The sequence below is a fragment of the Puntigrus tetrazona genome, chromosome 1 (assembly GCF_018831695.1).
Source record: "Puntigrus tetrazona isolate hp1 chromosome 1, ASM1883169v1, whole genome shotgun sequence".
Lineage (NCBI taxonomy): Eukaryota > Metazoa > Chordata > Actinopteri > Cypriniformes > Cyprinidae > Puntigrus > Puntigrus tetrazona.
Genome location: NC_056699.1, coordinates 1,403,552 through 1,427,882, shown reverse-complemented (window position 1 = coordinate 1,427,882; position 24,331 = coordinate 1,403,552). Strand labels below are relative to the sequence as shown.

The window sequence follows — 24,331 nt, the reverse complement described above, 5'->3', positions numbered from 1 at the left end:
GGCCATGAAAGATGTTTGCTTCTTCATCAGATTCGGAGAAACGTAGCGCTGCGTCGATGGATGAGAACGGGAGGCGAGCGTTTCCTTATTAACTGGAGCGCTGCAGATTACTGTGATGTTTTATTTGGGCTCTCATCCTGACGGCACCCATTCGCTGCCGCCGAGACACCGGAGCAATGCCGCGTTTCTCCAAACACGTTTGAGCTCCTCTGGCTGATGATTTAACGAAACGATGGCGCTCCGTCCGTGAAGAAGCGTCTTTCCATTACTCATTCTAAGAGGTCACGGTTTTCCACAGCAGGAGACTCTCTCGCTCTCTCCTTGTAGCGTCGCTAAATCATCTCGACCCCATTTTGGGCAACATTAACGACCGCCGTCATATATTTTAAGAAACGCATCCTTGCTTTGTATATGGAACAGATTATGATGCTGAAAGAGGATTTGGAACCAGCTTTGCAGATTGCTTTATAATGGTAAAGGTTGGGATTTGAACGCATTATTTTGGACACGGTCCAGACCAAAGCCTTTTAAAATGGCCTCGATTATTATTTCGTCACGTGTTCGGAAGCCACTTCGGTTTGAGACGCAGCAGAACAGATCAATGATAAGCCAAAAGCAAACCTTTTTTTCTTTACGTTCCCTAAAGGATGAGCCGATAGAAGCCGCAGGTCAAAGGTCGCTGCGTGACAAAGCTCCCACAGATGGGAAATGACTTCAGGGACATGACATGATATTTACTTCCTTTATCTTCTTCACTGAGTCCCTGGAGAGGCACATTAAGCCATAATTACAAAGGGTTCATGCGTGCGTGTTTGTGTTTTGGTGAGAGCCGAACAGATGAAGACTAAGAGCGTTTGTGTTACAGTAGAAATGCTTGTAATGTAGATGGAAGGGAAGGCGTGAGAGAGCATTGTTTATGAGGTAAAATTATAGATGGAGAGACCTTAAAAAAAATATTCTCAACGTTTTCAGATGTATTAAAGACGGTACTTTGATGCATTTTATACCAAATAAAGTTTAAAAGAATGTTTTCTTTTCATTTACAGAACACATTTAAGATAGTTATATGTAAACGCTTTACATTTTACGTAATATATATATACTTAAATCAATGAACAAGTTGCTTTTATAAGATTACATTGCAAAAATAATTTAAAAATTGCAATCATTTTTTATTTAACTTTTTTTATACTATTTATACTAGTTTTATTTTACTTAGGCGAAATATAAAAGCTGTTGTTTTTGTCTGTAGCCAATTTACAACAATATTGCTGTAGCGTAATTTATATATAATTATAGTATGTGATTTTTTTAAAATATTTATTTTACATTTTAGTTGCATTTTAGTAATTTTGTTATGCGCTTTTTGATATTTCTATTCAGCTTTGTTCTTTAGTTTCAAATTTAGTTCTTACATTTTTTTTTTATTTTTGTTAGTTGCCATGACAACGTTTATTTTATTTCATTTATGAATTGTAACTGTTTCGATTAAATAAATTCAGCTTTTTTAATTAACGACGGCTATTTTTAACTTAGTTTTAACTGATAAAATAAAATTAAATTCTGAGATATAAAGTAGCAATATAATAAATCAGTCACAATTACAAGTGTTAAGTGTTACAAAAATTAGGCGGAAACGAGACCGAAACTATAGATCGGTGTGTATTTTCAGGCAGATGGAAGCGTGTCATGTTTTGTCCTCATTTTTGTCCCTAACTCTGAATTATTATTACATTTTTAAAGCGTCTCGCCTGGCCAAGACGTTTAGCTCATCTAACATTCTCCAGCTGCATTTGATCTTTTAGGTCAACATCTTCAGAGGCAGATATTTTTAGGTCACAGAGAGACCCGCGTCCCATTAAACGCATTAACCATGCATGATAATTAAACTTTCATACTGTATGTTCGTAATAGTGTTTGTTAGGTCCAGGTGAATAATGCAGCAGCGGCGCGGTGGGCATTTTCTAAGGATTTCTGCCATGTTCTCACGTGCACGTGTGTGGAAATTAAACATGTTTGTGTTACGTAATCCCTCTGAGAGCGTTCCAGTAAAACACAATGATTATTCTCATTGAGTTCAGCCGCGGTTAGACTGCTCATGTGGGGGAATCTGAAGGAAAATAGCATTTATTATTAAGTCCATCAGGCTTTAAGAATTAAGCACGTTTTTCAACCAAGTAAAGCAAATCAATTAAATCGTAAATTAAAGCTTCGTTTGAATAAAATTCAATTTAAAGCATAACGTTAGCATAGAATTTTGATTGAAAAAAACTCATATTAATTGATACGTCTGCTTTGTTATTTAATATTTACTAAATTAGTTTACTTACAAGCTTTGTTTAATTATTTAGGTAAAATATATCTTCTTATAATAACCATCTCACGTTTTGTTTTGGTGTTATTTACCGTGTATACTACTATATTGTTTATAAATATTTTGAATTAAATTTTGTTTGTTTTAGTGCTATATTTCATCATTATTTTAAGCATTATTTTTATATTTTAGCTATATATTATTTTACTTTTTTTATTAATTCATGCAAAAATTATGCCACATTTTTTTTTACAATTTATATTAGTTATCGTTTAATCTTAAGCTTAAACTGGTTAAGAATAAGCTTTAGTTTCTGATCTCAATATAAGCTTTGTGTTGCATTGAGTAAAAAGGCAGACCTGGACTCTCTCATATATCTGCCACAACAATAAGTAGGACAGGCTTGTAAATTATGAAGAAGCAGCCATAAATTCACAGAAAAAAAGGGTAATGACTCGTTTTTTTCTTCCTTGACACAGATACAGTAACGGATGCAGAATGCCGGAGTTTGCCGGAGGAGAGAAGATGCTCTGCTGGGATTTTCTCTCGGTGTTTCCGTCTTTTCAGACTGAAGAGTTTGTTTTAAAGCGCCCGGGTCTTATCGGTCTCTCGTGGCGATCTCGGCCTGACCCTGCCCCGTCATTTTGACAGACAAGCCGATGAAGTCCGTCTCACAGCGCCGACCTTAAACATGGCTCCTCTGGCTCTGTTTAGGTCTCCGAATCAACCCAGATACCTGTTATTATCGCAGCCGGATATAGCTAGCCGCTCGTCACGTGACATTGATTTGAGAGTTATTGATCTCTTTATGGAAAGAGCGTGGGGTGATATGAAATAGGCTGCTGCCTTTCTTCTGTCAGCTGGATCGTTCACCCGAAAAATAAAATTACTCGACCTCAAACCTGTGTGAGATTCTGGTATAACACTTAACTATTATCTAAACTGTATTTCCCTCGGTAAAGCCGAATAATGCATTAATACTTGCTTAATTAGCACTAATAACCTAATATGCATGCTATTAAGCAACTAATAGGTGTAACCGTAAAAAATAACTTCGGTTTCTTCCGTTGAACGCAAAAGTTAATATTTTTAAGAATGATAGTAAAACGTTTTGGTGCATTGATATTTTTGCTTGTTTGTTTAGAACATAATATAATTTCACATTTGCTAAAAGCGGACTATGTTTAACAGTCAGTTATTAGTTTTGACGCTTCTTCAAGACTACAAAAATGTCTATTTTTGTCGCTTCGCGCCGTCTTTCTGGATAAAAATATGCAGCGTGAACATCTGTGTGATGGCAGGAGCGAACCACGAGCGTGATCTCGAACAGAACGTACTGAGACAGTGGCCAGAGAAAATGACTTATTAACAGGAGCAAGAAAGAATAACAGAAAGAGCACCGATCATTGGGATGCATTCGTCACTTTTAACATGCGTTTATGCATAGAGCAGCTGAAAAGCTCTAGAATTAGAGGCGTCACGTGATACTGCTCGTAATTTAAGGTTATAATTTGAACAAACACGTGTTAAATAAACATCCAAAGCCATATAAAGACTCCAAAAACATACAATTGGCTGCAGTTTATTAAATTAAGATTTGGCTGGTCATGATGAGCACAAAGCTGTGGTATGATCTTAAAACACGTCTGTGTTGTCTGTGAGCTATATATCCTGCTATTCATACGAATGCAAGCGACCGGGAATAAGTCAAAACACCTAAAACATAAGGGAGCTTATTTTTGCTACAAAATTGAAAAAAAATTAAGTTTTCAATCTCACGATTTTGATTATATTGTTGCATTTAAGAGTTGCACACAAACTTTCCTCACAGTTCAGTAAAAAAAAACAAAAACCTTTTATTTAATCAACGGCAGAAATATACTGCAAGTATGAGATGCAAAAATGATAATTTCAAGAAAAAGACTGAATTCTTAAAAATAAACATGCCATTCTGAGGGAAGAAAAAACACACTTGTGAGATATTTAAACTTTTTAATTGTGAGATATGACGTTTAAACTCAGCGTGGGAATTATGAGATATTAAGCTGCGATTTTGAGGGACACAAATAGCTGAATTATGAGATAAAAAAGCCTGCGAGATGCGAACTGAGAATTTTTTGGGAGGGCTGAAAAAAGATCTTTTCTCAAAAGCAGTTTTGGGATAAAAATTCTGAGCGAAAGGTGAACAATATGAGATGGTAAGCTTTCAGAAGATACTAAATATGTCTAAATCTGTGCTCCGACACGTGTGATATTTCCCAAAAAACATGCGATTGCGCAATTCATCAAGATTATACACTTTTTAAAGTTTAAATTATCGGATAAAAAGTTGCAAGTGCCTTGTTTTAGTAGTTTTTCATTCTGTGGCTAAATGTGTTTTTTTCACTGCTTTGTTTTTATTATCATTTATTAACACTGACATTTAGTGATCCGTTCATCCATACGGCAGACCTCTTTTTTTAATTTAAAAGCCAGCAAACGGCAACAAAAAACGCTATTTACACGTTTAAGACATTCGTGTTGTAAGAATGCGAAGCCGAGCCTCAGAAGTGATTACGCAATGTTTTGTGGTATGTTCAATAAAAGTGTGTGCACCCGAGGGAAAACCAAGATGGCGTCACTTTTCAAACTGCCCCAAAATCCTTTGCACTTAGCGAATAACTGGACTGTGTCCGCTGCATTAGAGGCATGCTTTCCGCATGACAGCACAGGACAGGACAGGAGAGGCCCTCCACGATCCATCGGCATTAAAAGTTTTTCTGAACTGGCTTCTTCCTCTGACTTTCTTCACAGTCGCCGCACTCTTGAGGAAAACAACGTCCCCGTCGCGCCCCTCGCGTCGCCGCCTAATTGAACAGATATTTGAGTCTCGCGGATCGCGGGGCGATAATCTTTAAAGCATGCACGCCGGTTGCCTAGCAACAGCAGGTTGCCGGGAGTGTTTGGTGCAAAGTCTCTTTCTGGCTCTCCTTCATTCAGCCTTTGGCTCGATGCGGGCCGATCTCGATGGCTCTTCACAGATGAAATATAATAATAATGATAATAATAAAAAAAACACCGAGCTTGCATTCAAGTGATCAAAAGAGACAGCAATGACGCTTCTGTCGTTACAAAAGATTCCCATTTTAACTTTTCGAATCACGATAAACAAAGCTATTAAGCAGCGCAGCAGTTTTCAACACTGATCATAATGTTTCTTGAGCAGCACATCAGCCTATTAGAATGATTTCTGAAGGATCGTGTGACGCCGAAGACTGGAGTAATTCAGATTTTGATCACAAAAATGACATTTTAACAAACACTCACATAGAAAAAGCTAAACTTCCTTCTCCTGTTAGTCGTCAGTGACGTATGAAAGTCAGCGCTCCGCTCGTGTCACTTTTCATATTAATAAAAGCGCCATCTGTTTGGAGGTGAATGCATGTCCTGGAATGTGTCCGGCGTTATCTTCTAAAAGCATTAATGCATTGCTGGCCGTCCCGTTACTGTTTGGAAATGACATTGTGCAATGACAGCCGAGCCGTCTGAAAGCCCTCCGGCGCAAATGGGAACGTGAGGAGTGAATAAACAGGCAGGAATGAAGGGATCTCCAGCTGAGCCGGACGCAGGCCTGACCTCTCAGGACCCCAGAGCCAAGGACAGGGTGAGACTGAGAAACTTCTCCACTTCTTTCTCCCGCTCTGCATGCTCACGGGAACTCGCAAAGACGGCAGAGCAGGTGAAGGTCATGTACCGGACATGTTTTGTTTTTGAGTTGCTATTTGAGTCGATGAAGTGCCAGTGGAGCACTTTATTTTCTTTATTAATGATCAATTTGTTTAAATTGTAGTAAAACAGAAAAGCTATCAGCTCAGCTGTACTAAATATTCATACACTGTGACATTTCAAAGTGTTTTACCTAAAGGGAATAAAAAAAAACACAACAATACAGACAAGAAATTTAAAAACAAATATCAAACTTTGCGCACTTTCCGCACAAAGTGAAAAAAAAACGTCCAAAAAACACCTAACTATTCCACTACACTTATAATACACTGTATTACACTGTGCACATTTAGATATAAGTGTTACATTTATAAAAAAAAAAAAACAATTCAAGGTCAGGTCAGGGCCAGCTGATCCTGAAAATAAAAAAAAAAAAAAAAAAAAAATATATATATATATATATATATATATATATATATATATATATATATATATATATATATAATTCATATTTAATTTTTATATAATTTTTCTGTTTCTTTTCAAACTAATTTAATATTTTACATTTCTGAAGAAGTAATGTATTTATAAAGGCATCTTGGCCAACCTGAGCACAGTTTGAGGTATTATTGAGATCTCTTTGGAAACAAGAGCACTGTAGTCTTAATGAATCTGAAGCACAGGGTTTATCTGTCCATTAAAGAAACAGTAGAGATATTAAAAAGATCTCATTTTTCTTTCCCCATCAAAGCCGCACGAGTAAGCCTAAGCAAACGGACGGCTCAGTCTTTGGTTCTTGTGTTTGTTCATCTGCCTCGGCGTGTTTGAAGCCGGCGTGATGGCATGGACGCGTCTTTGGCAAAGACACCGGTGCAAACACATGCTTTTCTCCTTCCCTTCACTCACTTGTTCTCTCAGTAAGTCATTCAGTAACTTCCCGCCCGAGGCTAAACCACCGAATGCAGATTTAACCAGCTATTACACAAGAAGTGTCCGTGACCTGTGCTCAAACACACCTAATGCAGCTGTGGTAAAAAGCCTTTATCGATCCATAGGGGAAAAAATACATATTTTTCTGGCCAAAATATATTTTAAACGTATGCTTATATATACAGTATATTTTATACAGTAGTTAGCTCAAGAAAAATAAAGTCACGTTTGGTTTAGTATTTTTTTTTTAATAAATGATAACGATTTTACAATAAATAAATTAGTAAAGCGGTGCAAAATATAAAAGGGTTTGCTAAAATAAATGGAAAAATAAAAAGAATAAATAAAAAAAAGCTATATATATAGATATATATATATACACATAAATATCATCTTTTTTGTGTTCAATATGAAGCATTTAGCTGCATTTTTCTCAGCTGTTTTTAGGCACAAAGCTGTTTGAAACCCTTCAGATGCTGAGCTTTATTCCAGATGTAAATCTGCCATGCTAATTGGGCACCGGGTTTTGTTTATGTCTATTTTTGTGGAACAAATAAGCAGTTTGGAGACCAGGAATGGCCGTCCAGCGAATAAATGCATCTTCTGAATCTTAAGAAGTGGTCAGACTTCATTTCCGTAAGTGCATTTGGCCTTTGGTCGAGCTCAGAAAACTCACAGTAAATGACGAGAAATTCTTCCCGCCAGGGTTTCTGTGCTTTGCATTCGTACTTTCTAGAGTGCTTTATATTTGCTGAACGTGTAACGGCTGTAATGTTTGGAGGAGTGATTTTTAATCATCCTGCAGGAAGCTGCTACCTGCTGCGTAATACTTTCACTGTCTGTTTTGACTTTATACATTTGTGTTCTTTCTTCTTTTGTAATTCTGCTTCCTTGCTGTTTATAGGTAAGCAGAGACGTCTTGAGGGCAAAACAGTTCAAGAGCAAAGCGCATAATGAGTGTCGAGCGTAAATTAGCTAGCTAAGGAAATAATATAATAACATTTAATCGTATCAAATGCTAGCGAACATGCACGACTATAAATACAATCCAAATGCGTGCTTTTAATGTTTTAAAAGACGTCTCTTCTGCTGACCGAGTCTGCATTTATTTGATTAAAAATACAGGTAACCCAGCAAAACTGTTTTCTATGTGAGTGTCTGTTCAAATGTAATTTATTCCTTTATTTTGGTCTTCAGTGTCACATGATTTTTCAGAAATCATTCAGATATGCTGATTTGCTTCGTTTCAGTGGACTGTATTTGTAGAAACGCTGATGCATTTCAGGTTTATGCATTTAGGTTACTAAGCCGTTGTTTTAAAATGTGTTAAGCATTAAAACCGAGTAGGTTTTTTGCTGTGATTAAAGTGGTATTTCACAAAAACGCTTCATAAATGTTTCTTCATTTTTCTTTTCATAAACTATCCAATGAATGATGTTTTTTTAATATGCTAAGAATGTTCAAATGTCCAGATTTCTTGTTGTGACGTCCACAAATGCTGATCTCAGAACGTTTTCACGAGAACATGCAGCATATCAATATAAATACATCCATAAGACCTTTCCATGCTTTAATCGTTTCTTGTCTTAACATGTATGTGACTTTTATGCGACCTTCACTCTTAAAAATAAAGGTGCTTAAAAGGTTCTTCACGGCGTTGCCACAGAAGAACCATTTTTGCTTCCTCAAAGAACAATTCAGTCAATGCTTCTTTAAAGAACCATGCCTTTTTTATAATCCGAAGACCTCTCTTTCGCCACAAAGAAGCAGAAAACTTGTTCAGATGTTAAAGGATCTTCATGGAGCCGAGGAAACAGGTTCTTCTGTGGCATCGCTTCATTTTTAAGAGTGTTCTCCTTAACCTCCAGATTTAAGCTAGAGTGTGCTTGTTCCTGCATTATCGTACTTGTTTTTATCCAATGCACGATCCCTTTGTTGGTTTTAATCTTCAGCCAGGTGTCAGCCACACACCTGAACCCGTACGTGAAGGTTTGCTGCGTAGAAAACGTCCCAGAAGGCAATGCAAGCAGTTCATTTCGAGTTCTGGATGTTAGGCCTATTAAAGTAATGCTATAACCTTTTGTGCTAATCGCTAACGGGGCTAGAATTCTGCTGACTTCAGCTCAGAGTCATATGGGCCAGTGTTTCACTATGGTTTCGGGAGAGCGCTTTTGCATGACCCCGTGTGACATGCCGCGTTTGTTGTGTCAACCTGCTATCTTTACTTTCGCTGCCCATTTTGTGTTTAGACATTTGTGTGTTACTCTTTTGTGCGTTTCTGCTTTCCTCTGCTGTTTATAGGTAAGCAAAGACATCTTCAGGGCAAAACCGTTCAAGGTTCAAGAGTGCGATTAAATAAAAATGCGCATAAATTGGCTGAAGTTCAGAATTTTAAGACTTTTAATTACAGAGGAGGAATAAGTAATAAAAATGGTAACATATTAACACGTTTATTGTAGATATTATCTTTACGCTGATGACTTTGATTGATTTATGTTCTCAGCTAACAGGGAATGTTCTCACAACTTTATAAAAAGTTATTTTAATGTCAGAGAAAACGTTTTTAAAGTAATGTTAATGGAACATTCTCATAACGTTAATATTAATATAATATATGTTTAATATCTTATATATATTCCCATAACACTGAGCTCAATGCCTTTGATGATGTTATTTGTTAATGATGAATGTTTTAACGTTTGTATAACGTGAATATAAATAAATGTATATTAAAGGAAAATTCTGTCATGATTTTCTCACCCTCAAGAAGTTTCAAACCTGCATGATTTTTTTTGTTCTCTTAAAGACAAGGGTTTATATCACCAATGACTCCCATAGTTTTTTCCTACTGTCTGGTTACAAACTTTATTCATTTTGTCTGAACTACTCTTTTAACTGTATAGGAAAAAAGCTATATATTTTTTTGAAAGCATTAAATAACATTCTATTCATGCTAAGAAATCTGGACATGTTTCTAGAATATTAAAAATAAACTTTCAAACGGCATTATATTTTAGTTGATTTATTGCAACCTCTAATAAATGTATAATCACAAGAAAACTGGACAACAACAGTTTTTATAATCTACAGCATTAAAAGAAATCTTTTTTTTGCTATTTTAATTGTGAGAAAAAAGCATTCTTACAGTACTGTATAAAAGTTAATATTTTGCGTTTAACAAATAATGATCTCCTGCTCAACCAGGCTGCATTTATTTGATAAAAAAATTCTATATGAATGTGTTAAAATGTGTTATTTATTTCTGTGAATTTTCAGCATCATTGCTCCAGCCAGTGACTCTAATACGCTGGTTTGCTGCTCAAGAAACATTTCTGATTCTTATATAACGTTAAAAACAGTCTTTACTGTCACTTTTGATCAAATTAATGTGGCCTTGATGAATTAAAATAATCGATTTCCTTAAATCAATAAATAAATCTCACTGACCCCAAGTTTTGCACGTTTACATGGGTGATTGCTGGTTAAGGATTTAAGCTCTTTTTTTGGGCCAAAATACAGTCACAAGACGTTTTAATTGTTTTGGTTAAAAGGTACAATTACTGAAAAGATGTTTGTTTGCTGCAAGAGGCCAGATGTAATTTAGCCTGACGCAACACTGACAAGTGAAGCAGACGAAACAATGTGCTTTGTTTGACTCTTCTGGAGGCTTTTCTTAGGAGAAGTTATTCACTGCACTTCTCTGTTTACACGTGCAGCACACAATCCCTCACAATTAGCGTCTATTTTAGCTATGGGCGAGCGTATAATGAGAGGATGAGGAGCGGATGAATGTAGGTGTCTTCCCAGGAAAAGACGGAGTGGAAAATTCTGTTCAGGGACAAATGGGCAGACGGAGGCGGGGTGGAGTCTGGTAACCTGAACCCTGGAGACACCGATCTCCGTGACTCTGTTAGGTAAAGCTCCTCTCCCTCTCTTCTCGGTCGCTCTGGATTGGGAACAATGGTCTCTCACATGCTGAGCCTCGCACACACAATAATATCCCTTATGTGAGCGAGAGAGCGGCTCGGCTGACTGATCCCGGTCTCCGGAGAGGACAGCGTGTGCTGAGATGCCTCCTGGACCTCGTAACCCGACTATTCCCAGAGGAAAAACTCACGGTCTGGGGAGGGGTGGGATTGCAGGTGCCTCAGAAATGGACTTTTTAAAGGAGAGGCGCGCCCGTTGCACAAAAACTGTGTCGTCACGTGACCCGAACAAGTCAACACGAGGCTGAGCGTTTTATTAAAGCACGTAGTTGTTTACGGTTGCTGAACACTGCTTATATAATCACTATTTAAAGACACATCTGTCTGTTTTATAATATTAGTTATTTCTGAGCTCAAGTGCTAGGTAATGTGAGTCAACAACAACTACTACTACCACCACTTTGCCAGATTTTTATTTTTGAAGCTCACCCGAACATTTTAATTATAAGAATCATTTGACCAAACAGTTGATGGCAGCCATCCATAGTAACCATGAAAAAACTCCGGAAATGCTGGGACAAAACCAAACAAACCAAATATTTCAATAGAACATAACAGCAAATGTTTAAGCGGAGAGATTTGACAATTTTATTCACAAAATTAACTTGTTTCGAAAATAGTTGGGAAGGGGGCACGTTTATCATGGCGTAGCATCTCTTCTTCTTTTCCAATCAGTTTGAAGACGTCTCAAGTTATGAGTTTCTAGAGTTTTGGTGCTGGAATCTGGTCCCATTCTCTCCAGCTGCTGAAGAGTTTGTCGTCGTCTTCGACATATTTTTCATTTAATGACGTGCCAGATGTTCTCTATAGGTGGGAAAGCTATCAAAGTAACTGACATTCAAAATTAATTTATTTTGTATGCACTTGTTTCAGATTTACTACTGATAGCTGCTCATATAGACAGCTAATTTATCTTTTTTGTCCGATGCTGCTAACGTGTGGCTCCGCTCGTTCTTTGAAGTTGGCTTGGTTTGTCCCGGCTAATTCAGCACCAGACTCTTCTACTACAAAGCCATGCTGTATATGGTTTTCCACTGTCCTGCTGAATTACACAAAGCCTAAAATAGACGTCATCCGGAGGGAAGCATATGTTGCTCTAAAACCTTTATATACCTTTTAGCATTTAGTGCCTTCCAAAAAATGCCAGCTGCCCATACTGTATGCGCTTATGCATCCTATACCATCAAAGCATGTCTTTTGAAGGGAATGCTGAAAACAAGATCTCCTTCCTCTTTAGCCCGGAGGACTAAAGAAGTCCTTTTTACATTACAGAGCTTTATTTGGAATCTGCAGATGGCACAGCGGATTGTGTTTACCGCCAGTGGTTTCTGGAAGTATTCCTGGGCCCATTTAGTAACGTCAGTGACAAAATCATACCGATGAAGGTCTTCGGCCTTGTGCCTTACACACAGAGATTTTTCTAGTTTCTCTAAATGTTTTGATGATGTTAATGCACTGTAGATGACGAGATTTGCAAAGCCTTTGTAAATTAATGTTGAGGAATGCTAATTAATGCTATTTTTAAATTATTATATTTTTACATAGTCTTTCACATCTTTACTTCTGAGAGGCTCTGCCTCTCTAAGACTTCTCTGTTATAGCTAATTATGTTATAGGCCTGATGTCAATTGACTTAATTAGTTGCTAGATGTTCTCCCAGCTGAAACCTTTCTAAATGTATGGCTTTTCAAACCCTTTGTTGTCCCCGTGCCAACTTTTTTGACACCCGTATCAGGCACCGAACGAGCTTATTTAAAAGGCTAAAATTTCTGTTTAAATATAATTATATTATAATGGCTCATGCAATTAGCAGGTCTTTTAATTTTGATTTGAATAAAATGTAACAGAAAAAAAAAAAAGTTTCCAGAATTCGTGTTCTGTGTTGTGATACCACCACCAACAATAACTTAAATCATTAAATTAATTTGTTAAATATATTTTTTCAAACTTTAGGAGACCAAGAATACTGCAAACAAGTTAGACGGACTACTGTTATAATACATTCATAGCCCACGTTTCTATTCACTTTGTGTGATAAGATATGTTTAGAATGGCATGAGGGTGTAGATAAGAATTTTCTTTTTCGACCCAACTGTTCCTAAAAATAAACAGACATTTATAATGACACTGAATTGTGCTGACATACTAGAAGTGACAGCTATCTTCTAAAATCAGATTCTTGCTGCTTTCTGCAGTGTTCTTCACAGAGAGACTGAGACACTGCCTTCTTTCACAGTTGTCATGTTTATTATTCTGTTGATCTGTTGCCTCTCTCTCTCTCTCTCTCTCTCTGTCAGCGTCTGTGGCTGACATTTCTCTCTGTGCTCACAGCTGCGTGCCTGAGACAGCGAAGCTCTTAGAGACACTCCACAGTCCTTACAGCCCAGTGATGAGCGACTCCCAAGAACACAAATTTACAATAAAGACATCCATGTATATATATATATATATATATATGAAGCAGCACAACTGTTTTAAACATTAATTAAAAAATCAGAAATGTTCGGCTGTTTAGCGTTATTGTACGAAAAATTAAACGCTTATTCTTTCATACACATTCAGAACCTCCAATCTGTAGCATTCACGATCATTAGATGAACAGAAACGTTTTCAGAAATAAAATGTTGCTTGGACAGTTTTTGTGTTATTTTGAGAACATTATTAACGTTATATTTACATTATATTATGTAAAGCTCAGGCATTTGTTGACAAAAAAATGCATAAGCTGGCATTCTCCTCCTTAAAGGGAGCTGAAGATCTTGCTTGCCATTTCTGCTCACGTCCATAGAGCCCCTGCTGTAATCACGTGTATAGATAGGCTACACTATGAGCCCCTTCCCCCTTCACTTTTCTCTGCAACACAACGTCCTTTCTTCCCGAGAATAAACCCTGTATCAGACACAGCAATTATGGGATGAAGCACTGGAACCGGTTTACTAAATTATAGTTTTCATTGTTCGAGGGTATATTATTAACTAATGCTTCGTGTGATTCGATCCAGGCATTGCAATTTAAAAAGACCAAACTTGACCAATGCATTTGTTTCTTGCAAAGTAACAAATTCCGTATTATCCACCTGAATTCTGAGTAACACAAGGGCGGTCACTTTGCTAAGTCCCAGACCGCCTACTTTAGAATATAATGTTTCCTTTCAGAGACTGGACTGCTTCTTTAAAATAGGTCGGGGAGCTGCTTTAAAGTGCCTTTTCATGATCCCAAGTTAATAAATGGCAGGCCTTTATGAGGAAAAAATATTAAAATGTAACCACAAAACCTAGCAACATCGATTTCTTCTTCAGAGAGGCTGATCGTCACTGTTGACATTCCCACAACCCTGATGTCACCTTGAATCTCCGCACGGTTCATTCCTGTCATCCTCATTCACAAGCCTCTCTGAGCCGAAGCACCAGCTGATCCTGGTTTTCCTGGAGTATTTACCAAACAAATGGATGCAAACTCAAAAGGAAATGTGTAATCCATGCTCACAGACGTATAAGTGGTGGCATGCTGTTAAAAAGCATAAATATGGACTAAACTTAATCCATTGTTGACAGAGAAAAGATAGCGAGACGTTTACAAAACACGGACTAAACGTATGCCAAACTCGCATTTAGAATTCTTAAGATATGATTGTGGCCGTGCACAGGCGTAGTATGATTTTATCAGATTTATTGTTGGGTGTTGAATGCCAAAGACACCAATTTACACAATCATTCATCACTTGTCTTTGCAGAAGTGGCCAAAGTCATAAAAATCAGGTGGTGTCAAGCAGATAAATGATTTATAAGTGCAGAGAAACGTAATGTTGAAGCGCAAGAGTTTTTTAATAATAAGTAAATTATGTGCAAACTACCACAGGTCTTCTCAAACATTGAGCATGCTAGTTCCTCAACTAGGTGTCAATGACATGACCTACCTGTTGGGATGAAGGTTGAATAAATGTTAAAGCTCCATGACAGCAGCCAAACTCCTCCCTAATCTCCTCCCTGAAGCAGGTGAGTTGGCAGGGTATAAATCTCGTGAACCTGACTTGGACACACAGGAGCTTTTTGTCTCCGGAGAGGCTTTCAGGAAAACTACGACATCTAAGATCCAAAAGTTTCAGAATTTGAATTGAAATAAACCAGGAAAATGGGGCTTGGAGTGAGTGAACCATGGCTATATTTCATTATACTTCAAGTTTCGTTGCACATTGATTTGGTTGCTGTTTTTCTGTCTCTCGTCTATTGATCAGGTAATGTGTTTTTGCATATGCTAAGAATTGTTATTTGTGATAGACGGGGAATGATAAGTACAAATTGGCTGCAACTTCAGAAGATGGAGCCAAAAAACCAAAAAAAGGGAAAAGAAAGCAGAAGGACATGGACGATCTCAAAAAAGAAGTGGATCTGGTGCGAAATTAATATATAAATACGTTTAGAAAATACACATTGCATTAAAATCCATTTAATAATAATGAGCTTTGTGGTGAACTGAGATTTCAAGGCTCTTTTTGTTTGTGCAGGATGACCATAAGTTGACTTTGGACGAGCTTCACCGCAAATATGGAACCGACCTAACTAGGGTGAGCTTTGTGACATATGTGGGAAACTTAATGTATCTAAAATGATTCATATGCATGTTTTTATATGGACTTTTTATATAGCTTTTATTAAGCTTACTATATCTTCTCAAATCAAAGCACATTTAATTAATAAAATGCTAAATGGTGTCTGTGGATGAGGTTAATCAGGAGGTATGTTCAAGGTGTAATTATTATGTAATCGACCTAGACATATGTTGTACTAGAAAAGTTATTATACAAGCACTCGCAACTTATATACAAACGTTATGCACCCGAAACCTATGTGCATATTATTTAAACCAAATTATTGCTAATTTTCCTGGAGCAAACACGGACATAGGTGAGTGAGTCATTGTCATTAACTCCACCCCATACCCCATACAGACCAAATCCTCTGCCACACCCTGACCTTCAAAAAACTCTAACACCTCAAGGACAACATGCCCCCTTTTCGTTATTCCATAATATCTCCTTGAAGTCTCTGTTTATATTTTTGAGGTCTGACATCCACAACCCCTGTTTCAAGCTGTACTCAAACTGCAACAATGTTTAACTAATTGCTGGCTTAATTTTTTATCATTGCTGGCAGGGCTTGTCTTCTTCCCGTGCAAAGGAGATCTTAGCCCGTGATGGGCCCAATGCCCTGACCCCACCTCCTACGACTCCAGAATGGGTCAAGTTCTGCAAACAGCTCTTCGGTGGGTTCTCAACACTGCTGTGGATCGGTGCAATCCTTTGTTTCCTGGCATATGGAATCCAAGCTGCCTCCGAAGACGAACCTGCAAATGACAATGTACGACAGAGCAAAAACCTTTACTTATTTACAAAATAGTTAATATGTCAACAAACATAGTGAATCAAGCATAATCAGCCCCACTGTGAACCTGTTTGATTTTCCAGCTGTACCTGGGAATTGTGCTTGCTGCTGTTGTCATAATAACAGGATGCTTCTCATACTACCAAGAGGCCAAGAGCTCTAAAATCATGGAATCTTTTAAGAACCTTGTACCTCAGGTACTAAAATTTAAAAATATTTCAGATAAAACACTATCTCTCACACAAAAACTTTGTTCTAATACATTCTGGTTTTGTAGCAAGCCCTGGTTGTGCGTGATGGAGAGAAAAAGAGTATCAATGCAGAGGAGGTAGTCGCCGGTGACCTTGTGGAGGTCAAAGGTGGAGACAGAATCCCAGCTGATCTTCGCATCATCTCTGCGCATGGATGCAAGGTGATACCTGAAGTGCAAAACAATGGCAAGAGTAGCATACTCCCATTTCTGAAAAGACTGGCAAAGTTATGTAGCATTTTGAATGTTGGTCACCTGAACAGGATGTGGGTATTCTGGTGTACCGGTCAAGCAGGCTTCTTAAGTAGTGTAATTCCTTTGGTCAACAAGTCAAGCAATGTTTTGTTGGTTAAAAATTGCCTATGCTGGTATACTATTTGGACCAGGGCTACCTAAATCTGCTCCTTGAGGACCAATGCCCTACAGAGTTTATCGTAAATTTGGGATTGAAGGGTATTTAACACCCCTGAGTTAGACCATCACCTAGTCTTACGTAGCCAGATCTTCAGACTGATGGCTAAAGTTCTGAATCCACAGAAGCTTTCATTGGCCAATGTCTGCTCATGAGGCCGTTAGACTGACAAACAACAAATCACAGTTTGTATCATTCAGCGTAAGGTTGAATTAACGGTTTGTGGAAATGCCACCACAATAACAGACCACCACAATAAAAAGCATATTTTAAAGATTCTATGCCGCTGACTTTAAACAATTCACATACTTCACAAAATTCAGCGTTTATAGTTGATCCCGATATACTCTTGTTGTCACAGTTGTAAACATGATGCCTTTCCTCTTTGGTGTAAGGCATCTTTGGTGTAAGGCGAAATGTTAAAGGGGTCATATGATGCGATCTCAAATTTGTCTTTCTCTTTGGAGTGTTACAAGCTGTTAGTCCATAGATAGATCACTAAAGATGCAAAGATTAAAGTTTCCAAACCAAAAACATATTCTTTATAAAAGTTATGACTTGTCTGCACACCCGTAAAACAGCTTGTTTAAACACATTCCCATTTTTCTGTCACAGAGCGGGTTTATTTTCATAACACCACCCAAATGTTTACGCAAAGAAAGAAGGCAGAACTATTATTCTGTCTGTGTTTCATTGTGAAAGTGAAACTTTGTTTATGCTTCCAAAAGAAGACATTTTACGAGTATTTTGTGAGTACTTAAGACACTGTTTCAAAATAGTTCAACCCAAATTTCAAAGTGAGTTCAGTACATTTACGGAGGACTGATTCCTAGTGGTCCATGCAGGCTGTGCACAGAGAATATAACGTGGAGAAATTATAACTGCAAGGACAGTCTGATGCTTCTGACTCACAACCTTTCAGTTTTCTTATTAAAAGAACCTTCTAGTTTTGAGCAGTACAGTGTAATGCTTATTGTTTGTCATTTCTTCAATCACAAATGCAGACATGGCATTATGTTTACAATGCAACGCAGTGGATAAAAAGACAGTACTAAGTCATTATAATCAGTAATTATTTCCCCACTGGGTGCAGCAAATGCCGCATTTGTAGTGCTTTTTACTTTTACATGTTATGATAAGGGGCATAACATTTCCATTAGTGGCTTCCTTTATTCGGCCAATCACAATGCACTGGATAGCTGACCTATCAGAACACACCTCACTTTTTTAGAAAGATGAGCTTTGTGCAAATCAACCTGTTTCAGAATATGGAGCAGAGGAGAGACAACAATGTAAAGTGGAACATAATGTGTTTTTTGAATGTTAAAGCACATAAAAACATTGCATTACACAAAATACACTAAATAATGTTCTTTTAAGCAACATCATATGACCCCTTTAAAGAAAAATCCTCTAGAATTCAACCAATCCAATGATGACTTTGAAACTCCTGAAGTGTTTTCACTTTTGTATAACTATGAATATTCATGGTATTCTTCCTTTCCAGGTGGACAACTCTTCACTCACTGGTGAATCTGAGCCCCAGACTCGTACTCCTGACTTCTCCAATGAAAATCCCCTGGAAACCAGAAACATTGCCTTCTTCTCTACTAACTGTGTTGAAGGTAAAGAGATAAACCCGCTGAGGTTTGTTACCTAAAAAAGTCAGAATTTTGCTACAATAATTAAAGTTACAATATTCAATAGGTACTGCCAGAGGGATTGTCATTAACACTGGTGACCGTACTGTCATGGGTCGTATTGCCACTCTTGCCTCAAGTCTGGAAGGTGGAAAAACACCAATTGCTAAAGAGATTGAGCACTTCATCCACATCATCACTGGTGTAGCTGTCTTCCTGGGAGTCAGCTTCTTCATTCTTTCCCTGATTCTTGGATACGGGTGGTTGGAAGCTGTTATCTTCCTGATTGGTATCATTGTTGCAAATGTACCTGAAGGTCTTCTTGCCACTGTAACTGTAAGTCAGAATTAAGTACACTACTAAAGCCAAAGTACACTTCACAAAGAATTATTACTTAACCTGTAACTTCATGAAGGTGTGTCTAACTCTGACCGCCAAACGTATGGCGAAGAAAAACTGCCTGGTGAAGAATCTGGAAGCCGTGGAGACTCTTGGTTCAACCTCCACCATCTGCTCTGACAAGACTGGAACTTTGACCCAGAACCGAATGACCGTCGCTCACATGTGGTTTGACAACCAGATTCATGAAGCAGACACCACAGAGAACCAGAGTGGAACCTCCTTTGACAGGAGCTCTCCAACCTGGTCTGGTCTTGCACGTGTTGCTGGCTTGTGCAACCGTGCCGTCTTCCTTGCTGATCAAAGTAACGTGCCAATCCTTAAGGTGTGCTTGAGCTTCTTAGTCTTTAGTACTTTAAAATATTTAAGGAAATATATAGATGATTTAGACTTTACAGTGATTTATAAGGCCATCATGACATTCACTAAAGAAAAGAAATTGATCTTTTGCAGCGAGACACAGCTGGCGATGCCTCAGAGTCTGCCCTTTTGAAGTGTATTGAGCTATGCTGTGGTCCAGTCACTGAAATGAGAGAGAAGTACTCAAAGATTGCTGAAATTCCTTTCAACTCCACCAACAAGTATCAGGTAATTTTGTTAAATTATTTCTTGGAAGATTTACAGATTTGACAGGCCTTCCTAACAGCCCCAAATATGCCTTGTGTAGCTCTCAATCCACAAGAATCCAAACTCCTCAGAGTCTAAGCACCTGCTGGTGATGAAGGGAGCCCCAGAGAGAATCTTGGATCGATGCTCTACTATTTTGATTCAAGGAAAAGAGCAGCCTTTGGACGATGAAATGAAAGATGCTTTCCAAAATGCCTACGTAGAACTTGGAGGTCTTGGAGAAAGAGTGCTGGGTAAAGCAACCTTCTGTGATCTTATGGAGTTTTTCAGTTAAAAGAACGACTATTTACACTAATTACTGTGTTTTCTATCTTAAAGGATTCTGCCACTTTAGCCTCCCTGATGACCAGTTTCCTGAGGGTTTTGCATTCGATACAGATGAAGTGAACTTTCCTACTGAGAACCTGTGTTTTGTTGGCCTCATGTCCATGATAGATCCTCCTCGTGCAGCTGTACCAGACGCTGTGGGCAAGTGCAGGAGCGCAGGAATCAAGGTGTTGTTTCACCTTGATTCAAGACTGATGGCTTGATTATATTATACCTTAACTGAAGTAAATGAATCATATGATCAAGCATCTATGTCTTCTATCACAGGTTACTTGTGACCATCCAATTACAGCTAAGACTATTTGTAATGGGTCTTGAATCAAGAATTTGTTCTTGGTTCAAGATCCATTGTTTGAATATGTTGCACCTTTGCTGCATCATATTCAATTTTGTTCATAATTGCTGCTCATACAATCAGTTAATCAAATTATAATTCATAATCTTCAATTGCAGGTTATCATGGTTACTGGAGACCATCCAATTACAGCTAAGGCTATTGCAAAGGGTGTTGGCATCATCTCTGAAGGCAATGAGACTGTGGAAGACATTGCTGCTCGTTTAAACATTCCTGTTGGAGAGGTCAATCCAAGGTATCCATCTCAAACAAAACATTTATTCACCAAGTTTTGAATTTGCTCTAGATATTTGCTAAAATGAAGTGCATCTATAGGGATGCCAAGGCCTGTGTGGTCCATGGTGGAGAACTAAAGAATATGAGTGAAGAAGAGTTGGATGATATCCTCAAACACCATACAGAAATTGTGTTTGCCAGAACTTCTCCACAACAAAAGCTAATCATTGTGGAAGGTTGTCAGAGACAGGTACTATCAGGGAGTTGCTTGTCCAATCCTATTTGATACAATAATTTTTTACCCAGAAAGACCCATCTTAATGCAATTTATTTTTCTAACCAGGGTGCCATTGTAGCCGTAACCGGTGATGGTGTCAATGATTCTCCTGCTCTGAAGAAGGCTGATATTGGTGTGGCTATGGGTATCGCTGGGTCTGATGTATCTAAACAAGCTGCTGACATGATCCTTCTGGACGACAACTTTGCCTCAATTGTCACTGGAGTAGAAGAAGGTGAAACATTTTCTTAAAAAAAACTTAACAGACTGTAGAATGATGAAGGTAGCTAATTCTCATATCTATCTTCAAATTTAGGACGTCTGATCTTTGATAACTTGAAGAAGTCCATTGCCTACACACTGACCAGCAACATCCCTGAGATCTCACCTTTCCTCTTGTTCATCATTGCTAATATTCCTCTACCTTTGGGCACAGTCACAATTCTCTGTATTGACCTGGGCACTGACATGGTAGGTGACATGATATTGTATCCTTCTGATTCATCAAATCATGGTTTCCACCATCTTTAATGTCTTAGAAAACTAAAGTAATGATCTAGCCATGCCAGTGAATAGCATCCCAACCACAAAGTTTGGCCATATAATGCTAAAAAGAATATTATTCTTTGTATTTGGTGTAATTCAATGTGTTTTCCACATACTGTACAATATTTTTTCTCCTCTAAGCCCCACCTTCCTGAAACGGGTAGATTTATACAAAGCTTGTTGTTTTAAAACAGCGAGGTGTGCTCTGATTGGCCAGTTTTCCAGTGCGGTGTGATTGCCATTGAAATCGCATGACCCCTTTAATGTTTCCGCAGGTTCCTGCTATCTCATTGGCCTACGAAAGTGCTGAAAGTGACATCATGAAGAGACAACCCAGAAATGCTAAAACAGATAAACTGGTGAACGAGAGGCTCATCAGTATGGCCTACGGTCAAATTGGTAAGAGCACAGTTATACTAAAGAGACATTCTTTACTATTAGCGCTATGTTCATTCTTTGACTTGCTTTTGAACGAGTAGGCTTACTCTGCTGTAATATTTTACTCTTAGCATAGCATTTATTTAATTATTAAGTTTAACATACTGCAGCAGCAGGCTAAATTAACAGCTATACTTAGGTTAACAGCTATCCTTTGCATGCCGACCAGGAATATCTTTGGCCAGTGCATTAATATAACCAAAGAAACTTCATAATTGCTATTGCAGCCATGCCTTTAGTTCGCAAAAACAGATAAACTTAAAAACAGCGCCCCCTACTGTTTTTAAACTCCATTAATTCAAATGTAAAATATAAACACTGTACCAAACACTTAACTGTAAGTGATATTATTTTAACCAAGTGACAGGCCCTCTAAACTTTAATTTTAATGTCATCGTACTTATTTTCAGGCATGATGCAAGCAGTTGCAGGGTTCTTTACCTACTTTGTAATTCTTGCCGAGAACGGATTCCTGCCCTCCGATTTATTAGGAATTAGAGTCAACTGGGACGATAAGTTTCTCAATGACTTGGAAGATAGCTATGGCCAACAATGGGTAGGTGTCACAACTGTATAAACCAAAAAACGTTTAGAATACAATAAATGGGAGATATCGATCATGTAAATGTCGCTCTTCTGCTTATTCTTCCAGACGTATGAGCGCAGAAAAATTGTGGAGTTCACATGCCACACAGCCTTCTTCGCCAGTATTGTGATTGTGCAGTGGGCAGATCTGATCATCTGCAAGACCAGGAGGAATTCCATCATACAGCAGGGAATGAGGTTTGTAAGCAAAGTGTCCGGCGGTAAAACTGTGCTATATGTGTTTTAACAGGGCCGTTTTTAAAGGCATTGTCGTCGCTTTTCTTTTATAGAAACAAAATCCTCATCTTTGGCCTGTTTGAAGAAACTGCTCTGGCGGCTTTCTTGTCCTACTGCCCAGGCATGGACATAGCTTTGAGAATGTATCCTCTCAAGTAGGTGGACATAACTTGTCTCTTGCGCCGAGAAACAGAAATCTTTCATCGCATAAAATCTGGCTGACCTTGAACACTAATGTTATGTTTTAGACCATGTTGGTGGTTCTGTGCCTTCCCATATTCGCTGCTCATCTTCGTCTATGATGAAGTTAGAAGATACATCCTTAGGCGGAGCCCAGGAGGTAATAACAGATATAACTAACAGATGTTGGCAGTCTTTAGCAACCATGTTTGTTTTCTTTTTAAAGCTAGAGTATCTGTTTCCCAAGAGGAAAGCTGGGTTTTGAATGGGGGTCTACGATAGCGTTAACTTTCATGACGGTGTTTTGTTTTTTCGCAGTGAATGAACTTGCTCTAATATCAGTGCCGTTTTGTTTCAGGCTGGGTGGAAAAAGAAACATACTACTGAAACACGAAGACTTTCTGTTGCAAACATACGTGAGAAGACATTCATTTTGATATTTTTTAAAATGATACAGAATCTGGTCATTTTCAGTCAATAAATTTGTCAAATTAGAAAGATTTTTTCGTTTGGGTCGTCATTACGCACCGACAATCTGAATAAGGCAAACGAAAAGAGGGAACCAAGCCGCATTCACCCATGAAGCGTAGATTTATATAATCTAATTAAATATCATGATTAATTGAAACTGAATGAATCAAATATTGCTACCCACAAAGATATAAAATAAAAAAAATCACGTTAGACAGGCCATACGGTCAAAGACAATCGATTTAATTCCTTTATTTAATAATTAAATGTAAAGAACTGACTGTAATTAGATTATTTTAATAACAATAGAAGACGATTGGATCTTCCACCATGATATATAGCGCTTTTGATAATGAGATCATTGCCTTTGGTTTATCTCAATATGAAAGGCATCCAACACGTTTTAAATAGCCTTTCTCAATGTAAATATATCAATTGAAATGATGTTTTGAATAAAAAACGATTTTTGTAGTTCAGAGAGTCGCATCCTTTCTAATGTTTCTAATTCGTTAAGCAGAAGTAGCATTTTCACTAAAAATATAAACAAACTCTGGGCTTTTTGAATAATGTTGGAGTGGCTTCGAGTACATAGGCCTATATCACGCTAAAATATAGAAGTAAACTTAGCAACAATTATTCAAAATAGAAAAATGTGCAAAGCCTGGCCGTGATAAAGACATATTTATAGGCATCGTAAGACCAGACTCATCAGATTTCACAACTACCACTAGAGGGCATTCTTCTTGTCTAAAATTAGGGGGTGACATGATAGTTTCCATGACAACACATTTATAGGCTGGAGCCCACAGCTTGTAAATAAAAATTCAAGATATTTTTAGCTCTCCTACTTTGAAGATGCAGTCTCCAGCAGGCGCCGGTTCAAAAGCACTGGTCAATTTCCATCATCAACAACACAATGCATGCGTTTCAAAAACATAATCCTTCTAATGAGGATAATCTGGGGGGGAAAAAAACATAAAAAGAAGAAAATAATGATCGTGAAATACGATCTCAATAGAATAGAGATAAAAAATGGTCCGTCTAATTGAGCTCAA

General features: G+C 37.9%; 1 protein-coding gene across 1 annotated transcript; it reads left to right on the top strand.

The window, feature by feature from the left end:
* The first annotated feature begins 14,936 nt into the window (after nt 1–14,936).
* Nucleotides 14,937–23,305, top strand: LOC122350642 (sodium/potassium-transporting ATPase subunit alpha-1). The gene is made up of 22 exons (XM_043247346.1): nt 14,937–15,078; nt 15,213–15,326; nt 15,440–15,499; nt 16,089–16,292; nt 16,400–16,513; nt 16,594–16,728; nt 18,486–18,603; nt 18,686–18,954; nt 19,034–19,342; nt 19,471–19,605; nt 19,685–19,877; nt 19,963–20,138; nt 20,425–20,561; nt 20,642–20,792; nt 20,886–21,054; nt 21,136–21,290; nt 21,641–21,764; nt 22,214–22,359; nt 22,456–22,586; nt 22,679–22,780; nt 22,874–22,965; nt 23,164–23,305. Exons 1-22 carry the CDS (start codon nt 15,067–15,069, stop codon nt 23,190–23,192), a joined length of 3,075 nt encoding a protein of 1,024 aa, XP_043103281.1. The 5' UTR covers nt 14,937–15,066; the 3' UTR covers nt 23,193–23,305.
* The last annotated feature ends 1,026 nt before the right edge of the window (nt 23,306–24,331 follow it).